The sequence below is a fragment of the Halichoerus grypus genome, chromosome 9 (assembly GCF_964656455.1).
Source record: "Halichoerus grypus chromosome 9, mHalGry1.hap1.1, whole genome shotgun sequence".
NCBI lineage: Eukaryota > Metazoa > Chordata > Mammalia > Carnivora > Phocidae > Halichoerus > Halichoerus grypus.
In genome coordinates, this window is record NC_135720.1 from 109,115,999 (window position 1) to 109,135,684 (window position 19,686).

General features: G+C 37.9%; 1 protein-coding gene across 2 annotated transcripts in view; it reads left to right on the forward strand.

The window, feature by feature from the left end:
• The window catches only part of KIF6 (kinesin family member 6), a 422,715-nt gene that overhangs the window by 142,550 nt on the left and 260,479 nt on the right, over positions 1-19,686 (forward strand). For both annotated transcript variants that reach the window (XM_078055376.1, XM_078055377.1), the window contains 3 exons: positions 863-1,006; positions 1,944-2,030; positions 9,529-9,632. In XM_078055376.1, the coding sequence (XP_077911502.1) occupies positions 863-1,006; positions 1,944-2,030; positions 9,529-9,632 (335 nt within the window). The remainder of the gene's footprint in view (positions 1-862; positions 1,007-1,943; positions 2,031-9,528; positions 9,633-19,686) is intronic.

The window sequence follows — 19,686 nt, forward strand, 5'->3', positions numbered from 1 at the left end:
TTGTGATGCCTCTGAAGTCACATCTGTGGGTGTCTTATTCCTCATACTTGGGATGGACATCCTAGCACTGGGTTCATCTTCCTAGGAAAACCATGAACCCCTGGTGGCTCCCTTTGGGGACAATTCCACAGCAACCTTTCATCCAGCTAGTACCTTCCTATTAAGTGAAAAGTAAGATGAGCAAGCCTTAGTTGAACCAACATAAACTTCCTCCATCACTTAGAATGGTAGCAAACATGTATACAGCACTGAGCTAGGTACTTCTCAAAGTAATTTGTACATTTTAACTCTTAGTCATCCCAACTCCCTACGAGGTAGATGTTATCTTTTCTCTGTTTTACAGTTGAGGACACTGAGGCAGAGATGTTGAGTGACATGTCCTAGTAAGGCTAGAATTTGGACCTGGACAATGTGGTACCAGATTCTTGGGTCTCCACACTAACCCCTGCTGTCTCTCATAGTTCTTATTTACTGCTCTGCCTCTTCTGCCTTAAAGATGGGTCATAGAGATCAATTTTGGTAAGATTTTAAAACTCTGGCATGATTTCCTTTAGAATTTTACATGAATTTTCCAATGGCTGAAGACAAGATAATAATGTATCCTATTCTATGCCAAGTTATATCATCTGTCCAAAAATTACAGCGTTCACAGTGGTATGTTTTTGCTAAGTTTACTTCCCTCCATCTCTACCATTATTGTACCAAATCATGTTAAGATATTTATTTTGAGCCCAAGTTTTAGATGTTACCCTGCATTCAGTTATGATTTCTGTTTGAATTTTCACTGCAGTTGCAGCTTAGCTGAGCTCCAGATGTGCATTGTCTGCTAACCTAATGCCATTATTTTTCTACCATGCCACAGGTGATCATTGCTCTTTCTGAAAAACACCGTGCACACATTCCCTACAGGAACTCCATGATGACCAGTGTCCTAAGAGACAGTTTGGGAGGGAACTGCATGACGACCATGATCGCAACACTGTCTTTAGAGAAAAGGAATATCGACGTATGTTGGTTCTTTCTGGAGATCTCAGTCTGAGTTTCTGTTGCTAGTTTATGAGATGGCGTTGAGGGTCCTGGGTGGGTTTCCATCTTTTCAGCTGGGTTGGGGTATGCTTTGAGATGTAAACACCCTACAGAGTTCACAGCTTTGGCTGGTTTGCCAGCGGTATAATTACCCCCATTTAAGAATGGACTTCACACAGGCCAGGATGGTGGGAAGAAGGCTCAGACACAAATTTTGGAAAGCCTGCTGCTGGGTTAGTTATCTTGGCCAGAGGACATGAGAGAGGAGACCCATTAGCTTCTGTTCTGTTTAGCTCCTGATTACTAAGATACCTTGGAGGCATCTCTAGGATGTGTCCCTAGACCTGTCACTGAGTGCAGCGCACAGGATGCTTTGTCAAGGGCTGGCTACTCACTGGCTTTCCTGGGTTGCTTTAGACTCAGCTTCATGTTTTATGCACCACAGTCTAATGCTTGGGATCCAGACTTTCTCCAGAAGAGGAAAACAAGAAGTGGCAGGGTGTCTTCCAGAACGAGGCTAATCCCTAAGTGCATTCTAAGATGTCTCACAAAGCCTCTTTCTGGCCTGTTACAAATGTTTATTTTGTAGTCATTCAGGTTTGTGGATTATAATAGTATCTGCTATGATTATGACATATATGTGGCTCTGGTTTCATAGATTAGTAGTTGAAAACTACATACAGTCACCACATAGGATTTCATGATCTCCCACATGTTTGGCATGGATCATTTTATTAGGCCAAAATAAAATTTTAATAAAACTGATATTCTAGAGCAAAGCTTCCTAATTTGGAGGTATGTTCCCTCATTGTGTTTTATACACATCACTCTTTAGATGTGCTGCTTTCTTCTGTGAACAAAAATTAAGGTTTATCTCTCTAAGCCATAACATTTTAAGGAGTTATTTTGCTTTATAGGAGTCGATATCTACCTGCAGATTTGCACAACGAGTGGCGCTCATAAAGAATGAAGCTGTTCTTAATGAAGAAATCGATCCTAAATTGGTAAGCAGCTTTGAACTTACGAGGCTGGAAGAAAAATCAAAATGGATCAAAGATTAGTAAAACTTGAGGGGCACGTCCTCCATACCAGGCAGTGTTCTAAGTATTGGAAACATATCAATTTATTAAATTCTCACAAGAAGCTTATGAGTAGATGTCATCTCCATTCCCGCTTTACAGATGACAAAACTGAGGCACAGAAATGTTAACTAACTTGTTGAGAGTCACAGCCTCCACAAGTGGCAGAGCCAGGATTCAGGTGCAGACGGTCTGATGCAAGGACCTGCCGCCTGCAGTCCCATCAGTCTGCTCCTAGGATAATGAAATGAGTCCTGAGGATGCGTGTGACACAGTCGTGGCCAGTTATATTTACATGCAGGTAGTAGCCGTTCAGAAAACATCAGTTTAAGTTTCTAGAGATAATAATAATAGACCATCTTCTATAAAAGCTAACAGAAAAAGAAGTTTTAATGGTTATTAAGTAGAACCGTATTTTGCACAACTGTCCTATTACTTACTTTAGAGACAAAAAAATTAATCATTGGGGTGCCTGGGTGGCTCAGTCAGTTAAGCATCCAACTCTTGATTTCAGCTCAGGTCATAATCTCAGGGTTGTGGGATTGAGCCCCGTGTTGGGCTCCGTGCTCAGTGAGGAGTCTGCTTAAGATTCTCTGTCTCCCTCTCCCTCTGCCCCTTCTCCTGCTCCCTTGCTTTCTCTTGCTCTCTCAAAATAAATAAATAAATCTTTAAAAAAATTAATCATTGGTTGGGTCCATGGAAAAATAGCCAAACTTCTAGTTTTATAACAATGAATCCTGCTTTATCAGAGTGCTTTTTTAAAGCAAAAATATTTGCAAGTTCCATGACTCAGATCCTCATTTTAAATGCAGATGTTTTCTCTCTATTTTGTTAGTCTTCTCTAAATGAAATACAACATGGAATCAACTTATGCCAACATTGAAAATGTAGAAATAAAATATTTCAATTTTGTACATTCCCAAATTAAGATTATATTACTTTTCAAATCACTCAGCTTTTAAAATTTTCTCTAGAACGTAAGCTAGTGTAGGCTTAGCAGTACGCATTATAAAAAAGGGTGTGAAATCTCACCAACACTGCTTCATTTATAAATTCCTCAAATTCCAAAATAATAATAATAATAATAATAACCTTCTCAAATTCACTGTTACCCATATTAATTATTTCCTTCTGATTGTTTGCCCTGTCTCCCTGAAATCATTGCGCTGAAGTATAGAGACAAGGTTAAAAGAATAATGGGGTTACTTGTTTTACCCTGCTTGCCTCAGGAGCTTGAGCAGCCCAGATGGAAATCTCTTCTGGAGAAACCAAGTGGGTGAGGCAGGGCCTCTTTGCAGCACAGGCCCTGGTCACACAGTGCCCCCGCTGGAAGAAGGAGTCAGAATTCTAAGGCATGAGTCAAGGGGAAGGGAACTCATAGGATGACTTCTTCTGCCATCCCTGCCTCACCAGCAAGCAGCCCTGTAGCGTCACAGCCTGAGAAAGACAGCCGTGAGTTGTTAGCCTGAAGACAAAAAGTAGTGCATAATTGAAGGAAAATGAACATACTAAATGCTGGAGGGTTTTTTTCTTTAAATTTGGCTAGAGAAACTTTGAGGGTACTTGAGGAATGTGAAAAAAGGTGAACATTGTCATGTGTTTGATGTAGGGCTGCAAGAAATGTAAAGAAGAAAGAAACCTGAATCAAAGCTGACAGCTGTTAATTGAACAAATATTGAGGTCTTCCTTGTTAATTTTAGCCATTCTGACGGGTGTGAGGTGGTATCTCATTGTGGTTTTCATTTATATTTCCCTGATGCCAAGTGACACTGAGCACTTTTTCATGTGTCTGTTGGCCATTTGGATGTCTTCTTTGGAAATGTCTGTTCATGTCTTCTGCCCATTTCTTGACTGGATTATTTGTTTTCTAGGTGTTGAGTTTTTAAGTTCTTTATAGATCTTGGATACCAGCCCTTTATCTGATACGTCATTTGCAAATATCTTCTCCCATTCCGTGGGTTGCCTCTTAGTTTTGTTGACTATTTCCTTTGCTGTGCAGAAGCTTTTTATCTTGATGAAGTCCCAATAGTTCATTTTTCCTTTTGTTTCCCTTGCCTTTGGAGACATGTCTTGAAAGAAGTTGCTGTGGCTGATGTTGAAGAGGTTACTGCCTATGTCCTCCTCTAGGATTTTGATGGATTCCTGTCTCACATTGAGGTCTTTAAACCATTTTGAGTTTATCTTTGTGTATGGTGCAAGAAAATGGTCCAGTTTTATTTGTGAGGTGATGAGCACTGGGTGTAATATGTAACTGATAAATTATTTAACACTATATCTGAAACTAAGGATGTACTATATGTTGGCTAATTGAATCTAAACAATAAATAAAATAAAATAAGATTTGTAGGTAAAAAAAAAAAAAAAATATATATATATATATATATATTGAGATCTTCCTGGTGCAGAACAATCTGGTAATTGACAAGTATTATCTCCTGGTCTCTTTTATAATGGCTTCTAAAAACTGACATTACTGTTCATGACTTTATGGACAGAGCTTTTCTGAAGCACAGGTGGCAATTGCAAATTTGTCCTCAAAACCACCCAAAACACAACTTGGATGGGATTTCCAATATCTTGCTCTCAAAATCCAATGGCACATGTGGAACCAGCCCTCTAAGATCAGGATCACCAGGGTTTTGACTTGCTTTCTTTACAAGTATTAATACCTCAGTAAGACAAGGTGATAAAAGGATTGTAAAGAGGCCAGAGTCTTTCGTGACTCATATGGGCCAAAATCTAAGGACAGGGGTGCCTGGGTGGCTCAGTTGGTTAAGTAACTGCCTTCGGCTCAGGTCATGATCCTGGAGTTCCAGGATCGAGTCCCACATCAGGCTCCCTACTCAGTGGGGAGTCTGTTTCTCCCTCTAACCCTACCCGCTCTTGTGCACTCTCTCTCTCAAGTAAATAAATAAAATCTTTAAAAAAAATCTTCTAAGGATGGCTCTCCTTACAAAGTTTCTACAGTAATTTGATGGGAGGTGTGACTGTAATAATCTCAAAATCATGAAAAGTTGGCTTAGTTTTGAGATTTCTGTTCAGTGACAGAAGTTAATTTGGTTGTTAGATTTGACTTTGAAAGCCTTAGCAGAAGTAGAAAATATGGCATCAATATTAATTTAGTTGGGGGGGGGGAGATACAAATGAATGACTCACATAGTTCCTGTCTAAGGATTTTCACTCTGCAGAGCTTGATGATTCTGAGCATGTTTTTGAAAAGAAGCAAACAACGAAAACCCACTCAATCCTGTGCATTTAAATGAAATTCTAGGAGGACTGACATGTTCAAAATACTCAGTATCCTATTCTTTGTAACTTCTGGTCCTGTCAATGTGGCAGAGATAATATGAACTCCACCTATATATAAAATTTAACAAGCACTTTTGAAATATATGTCTGAGGCTGAATAAGGTAATGTAATTCTCCAGGGCCCAGAAACCAAGCTGAAGCTGCAGTTGTCCTGGAGTAAAGGGATGAAGGGAATTGTAAGAAAGGCATCAAAGTTGGAGCCCTGGAATCTTGGAAGATGGATGATGAACCCATGACATCCTCTCTACTTCCCAACATAAAACCAGTGAAAGGGTGAGCCAGAAAGGAAAAAGTCTGCCCACTGGCACAGGAAGATGCTAGGGAAGCTTATCTGCCTTAACCTGAACTTCAGGTGGAGCAAAAGGTGGTTTCTCTGGAAATTTGAAATCCTAAGGCTCTGCTTCCCATGGGTTTCAAGTTCAAATTTACAAACTCCCTTTGTCTGGTAGACTCCAAGCCAAGAAGTTAGATAAAGGAGCAATAAAATAAATCCAAAAGAGTAGAAAGACAAGAATTAAAAAGTGTAAAAATGAGCGAAAACAAAACCCAAAGCAAAGATACAGTGGAGAGGAGTAACCAAACCTGAAGTTGATTTTTAATCTATTAATAAAATGAAAAAATCTCTGGAAAAATTAATGAAGAAAAGAATAAAGAGGCAGAAATCCACACAGTATTTGGAATGAAAAGAGGCCTTAACTATAGGTACAGTAGATAGCTTAAAATAATGATAAATTATGGCAGTAAATTTAAAAACAAACAAAATGGACAATTTCCTATAAAAACATAACACTGAAGCTAATGCAAGAAGAATTTATTTTATTATTTTATATTTTAAGAAGAATTTTTAAAAACATGAATATATCTATGACTAACAGACTCAATAATAACAAAGCTACCAAAAGGAGAGAAAGAAAAAGAGAAAGAGGAAAGAAGGAACGGGGGAAGGGGGGAGGAAGGGGAAGAGGGAAGAAGAGAAAGAAGGAAGGAAGGAAGGATGGAGCAGACTCCATGTTTTTTTTTAAGTTTACCAAATATTGAAGGAAGAATATAAATTGAATTCAGTCTGCCAATTCTTGTTTTAGGAACTTTGCATTATGATTATTAATACAATATGTGGTATCATGAGCTAGTTGGGTTTATTTTGGGAATTGAAAGATAATGTATCATTAGAAAACATGTTAGTGTATATAGTAAAAGAAAAAGAGCCATGGGAAAAATAAACACCAAATTTCAGGTAATGGTAATGGGGGATTCATTTAGAGAAGGCTATACAGAGGTTCAGGCTTCAAAAGCATCTGTAAGGTTTTATTTCTTAAGCTACATAGTAGGTATATTGATGTTCACTTAAGCTAAGTAGTGGGTTCACAAGATATCCTTTATATCTTTTTGTATATCTGAAGTAGTTCATGCTAAAAAAAATCACCTGAATCAAGGTGATTCGTCACATTCACAGTTGAAAAGAGAAAACTTATATGATCACATCACTAGATGCAGAAAAAGTATTTTTAACATTAAACATTCACCCATAGTTTGAAAAGACTCATCAAACTATGAATATCAGTGAACAGCCTTAAAGTGATTAAGGGTATCAACCAAAAACTACAGCAAACATTTTGAAGGTGAAATGTTAGAAGGAGTAAGATAAGAATCAATGTCTGAAGCATTATACTTGGAAGTCCTAGCTAGGACAGAGACAATTAAAAAAAAAAAAGGTATGAGGATTTGAAAAGAAGAAAACATCTGTCATTACTTGCAAACAATTTGATTGCTTATATAGAACATCTAAAAATATTTAATGATAAACAGAACCAAAACAATGTTCAGAAAATTATTTGGTACATAATCCATACATAAAAATTAATTGCCTTCCTATAAATCAAAAGCTAACAATTAGAAAATGTAATTTTACAAAAATTTCATTAATAATAGCAATAAAAACTTTAACATTCTAGGAAAAAAATCTAATTAAACATATATTTATAGAGAACATAAATCTTTACTGAAAGGAATCAGTGAAAAGCCATACTATGTTCATGAATGAGATGATTCAACATCACTAATTTGATATGTCTTACCAAATGACCCATTTTTTTAAAAGATTTTATTTATTTATTTGACAAGGAGAGAGCACAAGCAGGGGGAGGGACAGGCAGAGGAAAAGGGAGAAGCAGGCTCCCCACTGAGCAGGAAGCCCGATGCGGGGCTCCATCCCAGGATCCCCGGATCATGACCTGAGCCATAGGCAGACAGTTAAACAACTGAGCCACCCGAGTGCCCCCCAGATTACCCTTTTAATCAAATTTATTTCCAGTTAAAAATTGAGGAGGACCTTTGGTGGAATTTTACAAGCTGTGTCTCAAACTTATACAAGAGAACAAATGACCAAGAATAGCCATATCTATTTTGGAAAAGAATAAAATGGAAGGGGCTTATTCTATCTAAATGTCAAAATTTCATAAGATATAATAATTAAAATAGCATAGTATTGCTGCACATATAGTCAAGTACATAAATGTTTTTAACTAAGAGCCCAGAAAAAGACACATTTATATGTAGAAACATGTTATATAACAGAATTATAATAGCAAATCTTACACGGTTAGCCATATAAAAAAATAAAATTAGATACATATCTCATACTTTATACAAAACAAAAGCCTAAATGTGAAAAACAAAGCTTTAAAACTTTTATAAGAACATATAGGAAAATATTCCTATGGTTTTAGGTAAAATAGATTTTAAGAAGACACAAAAACAACTCATAATGGAAGAAGTTGATAATAAAATTATATTGAAATTTAAAATCTTCACTTAACAGAAAGAACACAACAAAAAGCAGGATGCCTGGGTGGCTCAGTTGGTTAAGCGTCTGCCTTAGGCTCAGGTCATGATCCTGGGTTCCTGGGATCCAGCCCAGCATCCGGCTTCTTGCTCGGCGGGGAGTCTGCTTCACCCTCTGCCTGCCGCTCCCCCTGCTTGTGCTCTCTCTCTCTCTCTGACAAATAAATAAAATCTTTAAAAAAGTGAAAAACATGGCATAGATTGGGAGAAAACATGTACCTTGCATAAAACTAACAAAGGATTCATGTATAAAGAAGCCTGCTGATCAATAAGGAAGAGAAAAACAACTCAATTGAAACATGAGCAAGAATATGAATAAGTAATTTATAGAAAAGGAAACCCAAGCAGCCAATATCCATGTGCAAAGATGATCAACCTCCCTAATAATCAGAAAATGCAGATTAGGACTAAATGAGGTACCATTTTACACCTTCTGGACTGGCAAAATTAAAGCGTCTGTCAATACTACATACATAGTGAAGTAAATGTGGGGAAACGGGAACTTATATATATTGCTGATACAGAATGTAAGTTTATACGACTACTCTGAAGAGCAGTTTAACAATATATGCTAAAGGGAAGATGCACATACTCTACAACCACACAGTTTTATTTCTAAGTGCACCCTATAGCGAAACTCACATATGTGCCCAGAGATTTATAGTGTTCACAGCAACACTGTTTGTGATAGCAAAGGTAAAAATCCTAAATGTCCATTGACAGGACACATGGATAAATTGTGATATATTCCTTTACTGAAACAGTATATATCCATGAAAATTAATGAACTAGAGCTACATGAAGCAGTATAAAGAATCTCAAAAACATAATGTGAGGAAGAAAAAAGCAAGTTACCATTCCATGCAGCGTGGTAACATTTACATAGAGTTTAAAGCATGCAAAATGATACCATCTATTATTTATAGTTACATCCATACAGATGGAGTAAACATATGAAAACATGCAGGGAAATGCTCCCCATTAAATGCAGTACAGTGATCACCCCAGGAAAGACAGAAAGGGAATAGGAATTAGGGGCTCCAGTTACACAAGCACTGTTTTATTTGCTAAAATGAATTCTAGAATGATTTTGACAAAACGTTAAGATTTAACAAAGGCTGGTGATAGGTACAGAGGGGTGGCTTTTATATCATTCTCTGGATGTTTTTTGTATCCTCGAAATTGTTTATAATTTTCAAAGATGTATGTTCTCTGTCCCCAAGTTCCCTTTAATGAGGAGTTGACATTTATTCTCCCGCCTTGCCATTTGTAGATGATTATACGCCTACAAAAAGAAATCCAGGAACTGAAGGATGAACTGGCCCTTGTCACTGGGGAGCGGAGGACGGAGGTGCTCACAGACGCAGAGCTGCTCCAGTAAGCCTGCAGACTTGTTTCTGTGTCTTTAACAGTGGAAGTTTGTGTTAACTTCTTTGTTGGCCCTAATGTTACGAATTCACCTCAAAGCATGAAGGTCTCCTGGGACAGTCTGAAATTGCATTTAGGCGCCAGTTAAGAGTGGCGGCTTTCCACGAAAAGCTGGATAAGGCTGGCAGGGTTTTTGCCGCCTCAGCTTTGAGGGAGTAGAGAACAGAGCCTATAAAGGGTGGGAATATCCTTCTCATGCCAGCTGAAGAGAAGGGCTTGTATAATAGTCATGCAATTTTAAAACATACACACCAAACACTCATAAGCTGCGGATCTCAGATCTGAAAGGAATTCAAGAAACATCCTTTGTATTAAAAAGCATCTTGCTACAAGCACCAATTTATCCCATGCCAATGTAGCTCTCTCCTTTAATAAATAGATGGCCCATATATTATTGTTCAAACACTGGAAATGGGAATGAAAGCAGGGATTCAGGGCTTTTCTACCAGTGGCAGCATCTTTCAGGGCCTTTTATACCTGCAGCCATGTGGCATATCGGGGGCATGGTGTGGCTCTCGTTCTTTCTCTGATCATGAGCCACAGTGGTGGGCTTTCTTGTTGTTTCTGTGCAGCTCACAAAGCATTTGTGGAGTGATAATAATGGGCTGGGCTTAGAAGGCAGTGATATTCTCAATTTCCAAATGAGAAAGAGAGCTACACGAGATTTTTTTAAGGGTTTAGTATCATTTCACCTAGTCCTCTCCCAACAGAGAAAATGGTAAATAATAGAGATGATGAAAGTATTTTCTTTAAACTATTTCATGGCTGCGCCCAGAGGTAGGCCTAAAGCTTGAGGAGCCTTAAGCAAGGTTTCTGCTATAATCAAAGCTTTCACTCCTCTAGGATACCATTTCGTAATTCTAGAACACTGTGTTTAATAATAGGAGAGGCTCCTAAGGCTTTCCTTGCAAATTCACTTTGTGGCATATATGCAATTAAAGTGAAATATATTGCCAAAAGAATTTTGAAGAATTCCCTGTCACTCCTTGAAATAACTTGGGATAGCTTAGATACAGAGAAACTTCAGAGAAACTTCTCCAAGTTAAGTATTACTTCCCTCTGATGCCCCCTTCCCCTCAAAGAAAGGAATTACCAATTATCATCTTCTATTATACCAGTTATGACATCTATGATCTGAGATGTCTCTTCAGAATTTTGATCTTCAAGTCAGGGTTCAGCCAGGAAAACAAAACCATCCTAGGCCTCCCAACAAAAGGAGTTTAACATAGGAAATCAGTTGTAAGGAGGTGGTATTGTAGGAAATACACAGCACCCCAGAGATCAGGAACAGCAGGGGGCCCTACACCCCTGGGAGTGGAGAGAGGATGGTAGAAGCTTATGTTAACTAATGTCTAAGACTAGAGCTGACCAGAGGAGCTAGCCCGTGATGAGTGCTGGGGCCACCGAAGAGCCTCAGGTGTTATCAGAGGCGTCATCCTGTCAGCGAGCCCAAGCTTCTCTCTCACACCACTTCCGGTCTTCCACCCGTGGCCCCATTGGCTGAACTGGCCCAGAAACCAGGTGTTAGGAGGGTCAGGGAATGTAGTTTCTGGTGATGCAGGGTCAAAGAGGGGAAAAACAGAAATAGGATCCAAGAGTATAAAGGGAAATGGCCAACATATCAAATAAGTACCAGAGTTTTCTCCAATTCCAGTATATCCTATCTGTTGCTTAGGAGGCTCCATGTAAGGATAAGATTATGCATGTGGTAGTTTCAAGATGACCGTTCCCTCCACTGCACCAAATCTGAGGAATTATAGAACTGATACAAAGAAACATCTGAATCTCTAGCCATACCTAGGAATAAGACATAAACCTCTCAAGAGACTAGAGGCTTCAAGGAATTCCTAGCAGATTGAAGGGTGGGGTTGACCGAGAGCCACCAGGTGCGGACCGGAAAAGCCACATCTCTGCGTGCTGGCACCCTGGAGCGGGAGAGGGCTGGAGACTGCCCGCGAGGGTTTGGTAGAGCCCTGATAGTGGGAGCAGTTTGTCCTGTGAATCCCTGTGCACTCCTTCTTCCCTCCTCTATCCAGTGTTTACGTCAGAATTTAGGATGGAGAAATAGGGAAAGGCTACAGGTAATTGATGACATCCAGGATAAACTGGGGACCAGACAAGCTCTGAAGCCAGCAGCTGTCCTCAGCTTTGCCTGTCCCCTGTTCCCACTGAAAACAGCAAGGAGCACAAGCACCCACCGCTGCTCAGCCCCTCCTCCAGGACTGGCTGCCCAAGTTGAGATCATGGAGAGTCTAGAAAAGATGAGCTCACAGTCAGGAACAACTAGAAATAGGACTTGGAGAAAGACCAGAACAAGAGTCTTTACAGCTTGGAGAGGGCTTCAGAACTAAACATGATAGGAAGAGTGATTAATATCTTTGGAGATGTAAAAGATGGCAAGACATCCATGAAACAACAGGACCTTTATTTTTATAAAAGACAGACTCAAGAGGAAATCTGAAAAATGAAGAAATGTAATTGTTGCCATTAAGAACTTAATGGATGGCTCAGGGGCAGAATGAAAAAACAGAGGGGCAAATTAGTCAGCTAGGAAGAGCAAGGCTAAGGAATTCTTCCAGAACATAAGATGAAAGGGTAAAGAGAAAGTTTAAAAGAAAAGAATCATAAATAGCTCTAGCTTTACCAATATCTAACACAGAGAAGTTTATAAAGGAGAAATAGAGATAACACAGAGGAGCCAATGATTAAAGAAATAATATCTAAGAATTTCTTAGAACTAAAAAAAAAAAAAAGACTTCAGAATGAAATGGTTACCATGTGCTAAGCTGTATAATACTGTAGAAAAATTTTAGGACCTCAAAATATAGAAAATAATCCCAAAAGTTATCAGAGAAGAAAAATATCATTAACAATCAAGAATCTGATTTAGAGCAGACTTCTCATCAACCTCTGAAAACAGGAACCTCTGGGCCTCTGGTGCTGAAAAACAAAACAGAACAAAACAAAACAGGACTTTGAATGGAGATTTCTGTATCTAGCCAAATTAGCATTCAAATGCGAACATGAAACAAGGCATTTTTCAGACATACCAGCTTTGAGACAGAAAGCTAACCACCCTAGTCCCTCTCTAGAAGAGATTACAACAGACTACATTTCACAAAAAGAAAAATGCTACAATGTATAAAAAACAATAATGAACAGATGTTATTTCTTTACGATACTTAATATTGTATTATATTTACATTATATCTTTTACTAACTTGCCACTTCCCACATACACAGATGTTTCTATTTAAAAGTTATTGACAACAATCAAGTTTGCCATTCACAGAAGTTTGGGGGGTAGACTGGAGAGAAATAAGAATGTGACAACTGATTTAAAATACTGACAGACTCTCAGATGTAGTTGGTTTCCTTTGATCCACAGATAACAAATACACACATGTCAATTGGAACGGATTCTCTATAGACAGTATGTAGTGTTGTCATTAGTTTTTCTGGGCACTTGGTTCATTCATTCATTCAACATTTATTATTCATCTAGTGTTCACAAAACTCTGCCCTAGGCGTTGAGAGATGAACACAAGCTGAACAAAACCTAGATTCAGCTCTCAAGGAGTTCACAATTTAGTGGCACTGACAGACACAAGCACAATTAATCACGATGCAAAATGTGAGTGTTATGAGAAGATATAAATAAAAGACGAGATTGCCGAGATAGTAATGATTAATTCTGAGCTCAGGATTCTCATGTAAAATTAGTTGGTGTGCTGGTAAGTAAACTTCCACAGTTCCCAGTTGAAATGCTTTCTCTGCTGTCAAGATACGTATACTATATAGCGTTACATCTTATTAATGACTTCTGATCAGCAGCAAGAGAGAACAAATGTGGCAAAATGTTACGCCCACTCTGCCAAAACAAAGCATAGGGGTTCACGACCATCCAGTATCTTGGGTGCTTGTTCATACTGACGGTGAGGATTATTCAGGTAATGTGGGGTTTTGTTATGGTTTTCATTCTATTGTTGTTATAGTTCTGTTTTGCCGTAATTCGCTAGATTGAATATTGGCACAACTTAAAATTCATCAGATTTAAGAGTCCTGTATCATCTTAAAGTAAAAAAGAGAAATTAAAATTTTCTGGCATGTAGCATTGCTTTTTAATATCATTATTCTGTGCTTCTTTGTCTTCTGGGGCCCCTGGACATTTATTCAGGAGTATGAATCAGATCCAGTCTCTCATTGTGCCTGGACTCCCTGGATGGTGAAGGTGGGGGGGGGGGGATAGTGCTGTTGGAGAGAGGAAGAGTCCCATGGCTTGGCAGGACAGAAAGGCAGAAATGTAGTGGCTTTGGTCAACTTTCTCTGTCCTGCTGATTTCTGGCTTTATGCTGACTGGCATGGCATAAGGACATTCCTATTAGGGATTCTGTGAAGGATGTCAGAAAGCAGATATTTAATCGATAACGTATTCTATAGTCTATGTTATGTGCACTGGACACTTTGGAGATGTCTGTTAATATCTAGCCCTACCAAATTTTTTGAACTATTTCCTAACATTTCAGTTCTTAATGTAAATATTTGTTGCATTGACTTGGATGCTTCAACTGAAGAGGATTGCAGATGTCAGCCTCCAGTTATTGTGATATTTTTAGTTTACATCTTTTTTTTTTTTTTTTTTTGCCTGTGTAAATTTGAAAAGAGACAGCTGGGTGAAGGCTATATAGCCAAGTTACTGTTTATACAGAGCTTCTTGGGTGAGGATTTGATGCGGATTGGTTCTCTAAACACATACCTCTTTCTTTCTCTGGTAAAAAAAAAAAAAAGCCTGTAGATCTCTGGCAAATTTGGAAGAATTATATCCTGGCCTAAGTCTAAATGAGCAGAATATTTTCTGCATAGCAACATTTTACTTCTGAGATGGAATTGAATTGGATCTCATGGGCTCAGGTCTGCCCAAAGTAAACTTCCAGACATCTGGATCCTTTTCTTTTTTCTGTTTTCCTGTCAGCCTTATTGAGACATAATTGAGATATAACATTGTGTGAGTTTAAGGTGTACAATATGATGAATTAATATATGTATATATTGTGAAATGGTTACCACAATAAGGTTAGTTAACACATCTATCACCTCACGCGTGTGTGTGTGTGTGGTAAGAACTTTAAGATCTACTCTCTTAGCAGCTTTCAAGTACACAATACAGTATTATTAACTATAGTCACCATGCTGTATATTAGATCCCAGAACTTATTCATCTTATAACCGGAAGTTTTTGCCTTTTTTTTTTTAATTTTTTTTAAAGATTTTATTTATTTATTTGACAGAGAGAGAGACAGTGAGAGAGGGAACACAAACAGGGGGAGGGTTGGAGGGGGGGGAGGGTCAGAGGGAGAAGCAGGCTTCCCGCGGAGCAAAGAGCCCGATGCGGGGCTCGATCCCAGGACCCTGAGATCATGACCTGAGTTGAAGGCAGTCGCTTAACCAACTGAGCCACCCAGGCGCCCCAAGTTTTTGCCTTTTTGACCAACATCTCTCCCATTTCCCCCACCCCCCAGCCCCTGGCCAACACCAAGCTACTCTCCGTTTCTCTGAGTCCAACTTTATTTTTCACACATAAGTGACTTTATATAGTATTTGTCTTCCCCTGGCTTGTTTCTCTTACTTATTTTTTACAAGTCAGTTAATCCTTCATCCTGAATTTATTGAGCACCTACTAGATGCTAATCATTTTAATGGGTGCTTTTGGCTATTCAGGAATATGGGACACAGAAAATAATTCTAAGGGTGACAGTTTTACTGGGGACATAATGCATATACGAAAATGCACACATTTACACACACACATATATAAAACGGAATAAGATAGCATATTAGTGAAAAGAATAAATGGACACTGAGAATTGTAAAACCTTAATTATAGTTCTAATCTACCTATATTAGGTTTTTAATGACTCTCTAGATTTGGGTTTCCTCATGTATAAAGTGAGAGAAATGGACTAAATGCAATCTGGGCCTCTTTAAGCTCCATGTTTTTAAATCTCATATCAGCGTATTACACGTTTTAATATGTTATTTACTCATTATCTATGATAATGAAAAGCCAAATCATGTAGGAATTCAGCAATTGGGAAGTCATTACTGGTATCACCATTGAGCAAGCTAAATAAACCTTAAAGGATGTCAAGAGGAAGAAGTTACCACACTAAGATGAAGATGAGAGACCACATAAAGGAAGGTGCTGAGAGGGAAAGAGCACAGTGTCTGCACACGTGTGTGCGTGTGTGAGCATGTGTGTGTGTTGGGGGGCAGGGGCAGTGGCAGGAAACCAGTATGGAGGCTTGCATGTGAGAGGCACTGCCTACTGAGGATCTGGATGAAACTGGCCTGGCAGGAGCCAGGGGTTCTCCTGGAAGAATTAAAGAATAGGATTAGACACATAAACAGTAACCTTGTGATGAGATGAATACCATGTGTAGAGGAGCTACTACTTTATTTTATTTAATGGGGACTAGGAAATATTGTGCTTTGAGAGTATTGCAGTTCATTCATTTATATAATAATGTTTATTGTGCTCTTCCTTTCTCCTAGGCACCTGTTCTAAGTGCCAGAGATATAGAAATGAACAAAACAAAGTCCTTGCTCTCATGGAGCTCACATTCTGGTGGGGAGAGAGATCATACACAAGATAAATAACTAAAATACAGAGCATTTCAGAGAGCAGAAAGTGCAAAGAGAAAAATAAAACAGGAGTTGCAGTTTTAATAGGATGATCATGAAAGAATTTATAGGATGAAGATTTTTTTTTCATGGCTGCTGATAGCAACAAATAGAATGAGCAGGAATGAGAAATCAGGATGAAATTACCATCAGGTTTGGAGTGATGATGAGGAAAAAGGCTCCAGTAATGACCGTGAAAACAGAGGAGTAGACAAATGTGAGATACTTGGTTGAGGAGTATCAATACAAGTGATGGCTACAAATATAAAAGATAAGAAAGGGCTAATGGTAAAAGGTCAAGACTTAAGATGGATTATCAGAGGTTAGGAAAAGAAGCTGGTTGAAGGGGCATCTGGGTGGCTCAGTTGGTTAAGCATCTTCCTTTGGCTCAGGTCATGATCCCAGGGTCCTGGGATCAAGCCCCACATCAGGCTCCCTGCTCAGCAGAGAGTCTGCTTCTCCCTCTCCCTCTACTGCTCCCCCTCCTCATTCTCTCTCTCTCTCTCTCTGTCAAATAAATAAAATCTTAAAAAAAAAAAAAAAAGCTGGTTGAGGATAAGAAATGTTCAGTTCTTGACATGATGAAGGAATATACAATATACAGGTTGCGTTCTGGAACTTTAAAAGAAGGTTGAGGCTAACGATTTAAATTTTGGAGTGACTGGTATTGAGTTGACTTAATGCTGAAGTCAAGTCCATAAGCCAGCTCAGAAATTCTCCAATTTGATTTGAAATAGGCAGTAATCAGGATCAACAAGACCACGTCTCCTTACATTCAAACTTACTGTAGGCAGCTTACCAACTGAATTTATCTTTTTACTTGACCACATCATCCCCATGTGGGATAAGTCCCCATGTCGACTTATATATAATTAAATATTCCATTCATTGGTTATTTTCCAATGGGAAAAAAATCTCCCTTCCTTTATGACTCATAGTGTTAATAATAAACAGTGTAGGAAGATGAGACATTAAAAGGATAACAAGGGAATATTATGAACAACTTATAACAATGTATTTACTAACTTAGATAAATCTGACAAATTTTGAAGGCGCAGACTACTAAGGAGAAATAGAAAAACTGAATAGTCCTATATCTACATAAGAAAATGAATTTGTAATAAAAACCTTCCAACAAAGAAAACTCCAGGCCCAGATAGCATCACTGTAAATCCTGCCAAACATTTAAGGAATAAATAATACCAATTCTACACAAACTTTTTCCAGGAAACAGAGGAGGGAACAATTACCAACTCATTTTACAAGGCCAGTGTTACCCTAATATCTAAAGTAGACAAATATATTTACAAGAAAACCAGAAACCAACATCCCCTATGAATAAAAATGTTTAATAAAATATTTGCAACTTGAGTCTACCAAACAAAAAAATTAATAAATCATGACCAAGTGGGAATTATTTCAGGAATGCAAGACTGGTTTAACATTCAAAAATCAATCAATTCAACTCACCATATCACCAAACTAACAACAAGAACAACAAATATTTGATCATCTCAATAGATGCAGGCAAGCGGTGTACAAACTTCAACATCTACTCATGGTGAAAACTCTCAATAAAATAAGAATAGAAAGGAACTTCATAACCTGATAAGTATATCTACAAAGAAATGGTAGAGCTAATTTAACAATTAACAGTAAAAGAAAGAATTCTTTCCCCCTAAAATGGGAAACGAGGCAAGGATGTCTCTTCTCACCTCTTCTATTCAACATCATACAAAGAGATGTAGTCAGTGAAATACAGCAAGAAAGATAAATAAAACACATAAAGGATTGGAAAGGAAATAATAGAACTATCCTTATTCACAGACAATATGTTTGTCTATGTAGAAAACTCAAAAAACTCCAGAAAAAAAAAAAAAAAAAGGCTACCAGAACTAATAAATGAGGTTAGCAAGATTTTAAGATACAAGGTCAATATACAAACCCAATCGTATTTCTGTATACTAGCAATGAACAATTAGAAATTGAAATAAAAAGCCAGCATCGTTTATAATATCATCAAAACCCAAAATAGGGATAAATCTAACAAAATACGTACAAGATTCATATGCTGAAAACGATAAAACACTGATGAAAAAAATTAAAAAACACTTAAGTAAATGCAGAAATATACTGTGTACATGGATTGGGCTATTTAATGCTCTGATGTCAGTTCTTCCAAAATTGATCTGGAGATTTAATGTAATCCCAACCAAAATTCCAGCAGGCTTTTTTTGTGTGTGTGGAAATTGGCAAGTTGCTTCTAAAATTCATGGAAATGCAAAGGACCTAGAATAGATAAAATGGTTTTGTAAAAGAAAAACAATCCATACTTTAAACTATATACAAACATTTATTTGAAATGAATCATAGCCCTAAATATACAATGTAAAATATTAAACCTCTAAAAGAAAAGATAGAAAACTGTTGTGACCTTGAGTTAGGCAAAAAATTTATAGGACATAGGAAGCACAGACCATAAAAGAAAAAAAATGATAAATTGGACTCCATCAAAATCTAAAAAAACCTACTCTTTGAAAGACATTTTAAGAAAATTTTAAAAACACGGACATTTTCAAAACACATGTCTGACAAGGTACCTGTATCCAGAATATATTTTAAAAATGATCACGATTCAATAATAGAACAAACAATAATGTGGACAAAATATTTGAGCAGACATATATCAGAAGATATACAGAAGGCAAATAAGGACATAAGATCAACATCATTAGTCATTAGGGAAATCAAATTAAAACCTTAGTGTAATACTATACAATTTTTAGAATAGCTTTTTAAAATTAGTAATAGTAAGTGCTGGTAAGGATGAGACCCTGAAACTCTCATACGTTGCTGGTGGGGATGTTACATGGAGCTCCCACTTTGGAAAAACAGTTTTTCAATTTCTGATAACATTAAATGTAATACTTACCATAAACTTCAGCAGTCCCATTGCTAGGAATTTTTCTATGAGAAATGAAAGCATATGCCCACACAGAGGCTTCTCCATGAATATTTACAGCAACTTTCTTCAAAATCTCCCAGAACTGGAAACATCCTAAACCAGTGAGTGGCTAAGCAAATGGCTGTACAGCCATATAGTTGAATCCTACCCAGCAGTAAAAATGGAGTGAACTATTGATGCATTCAACAGCTTGGATGAATCTCAAAAGCATTATGCTAAGTAACAGAAGCCAGATACAGAAGGCTACATACTATATGATTCTATTTATGTGACAGTCTGTAAAAGGCAAGTACAGTAAGAGAAACCAGAGTAATGGTTGCCAGGGTTGCTGGTGGGGGGGTGGGAGGGAAGAGGAAT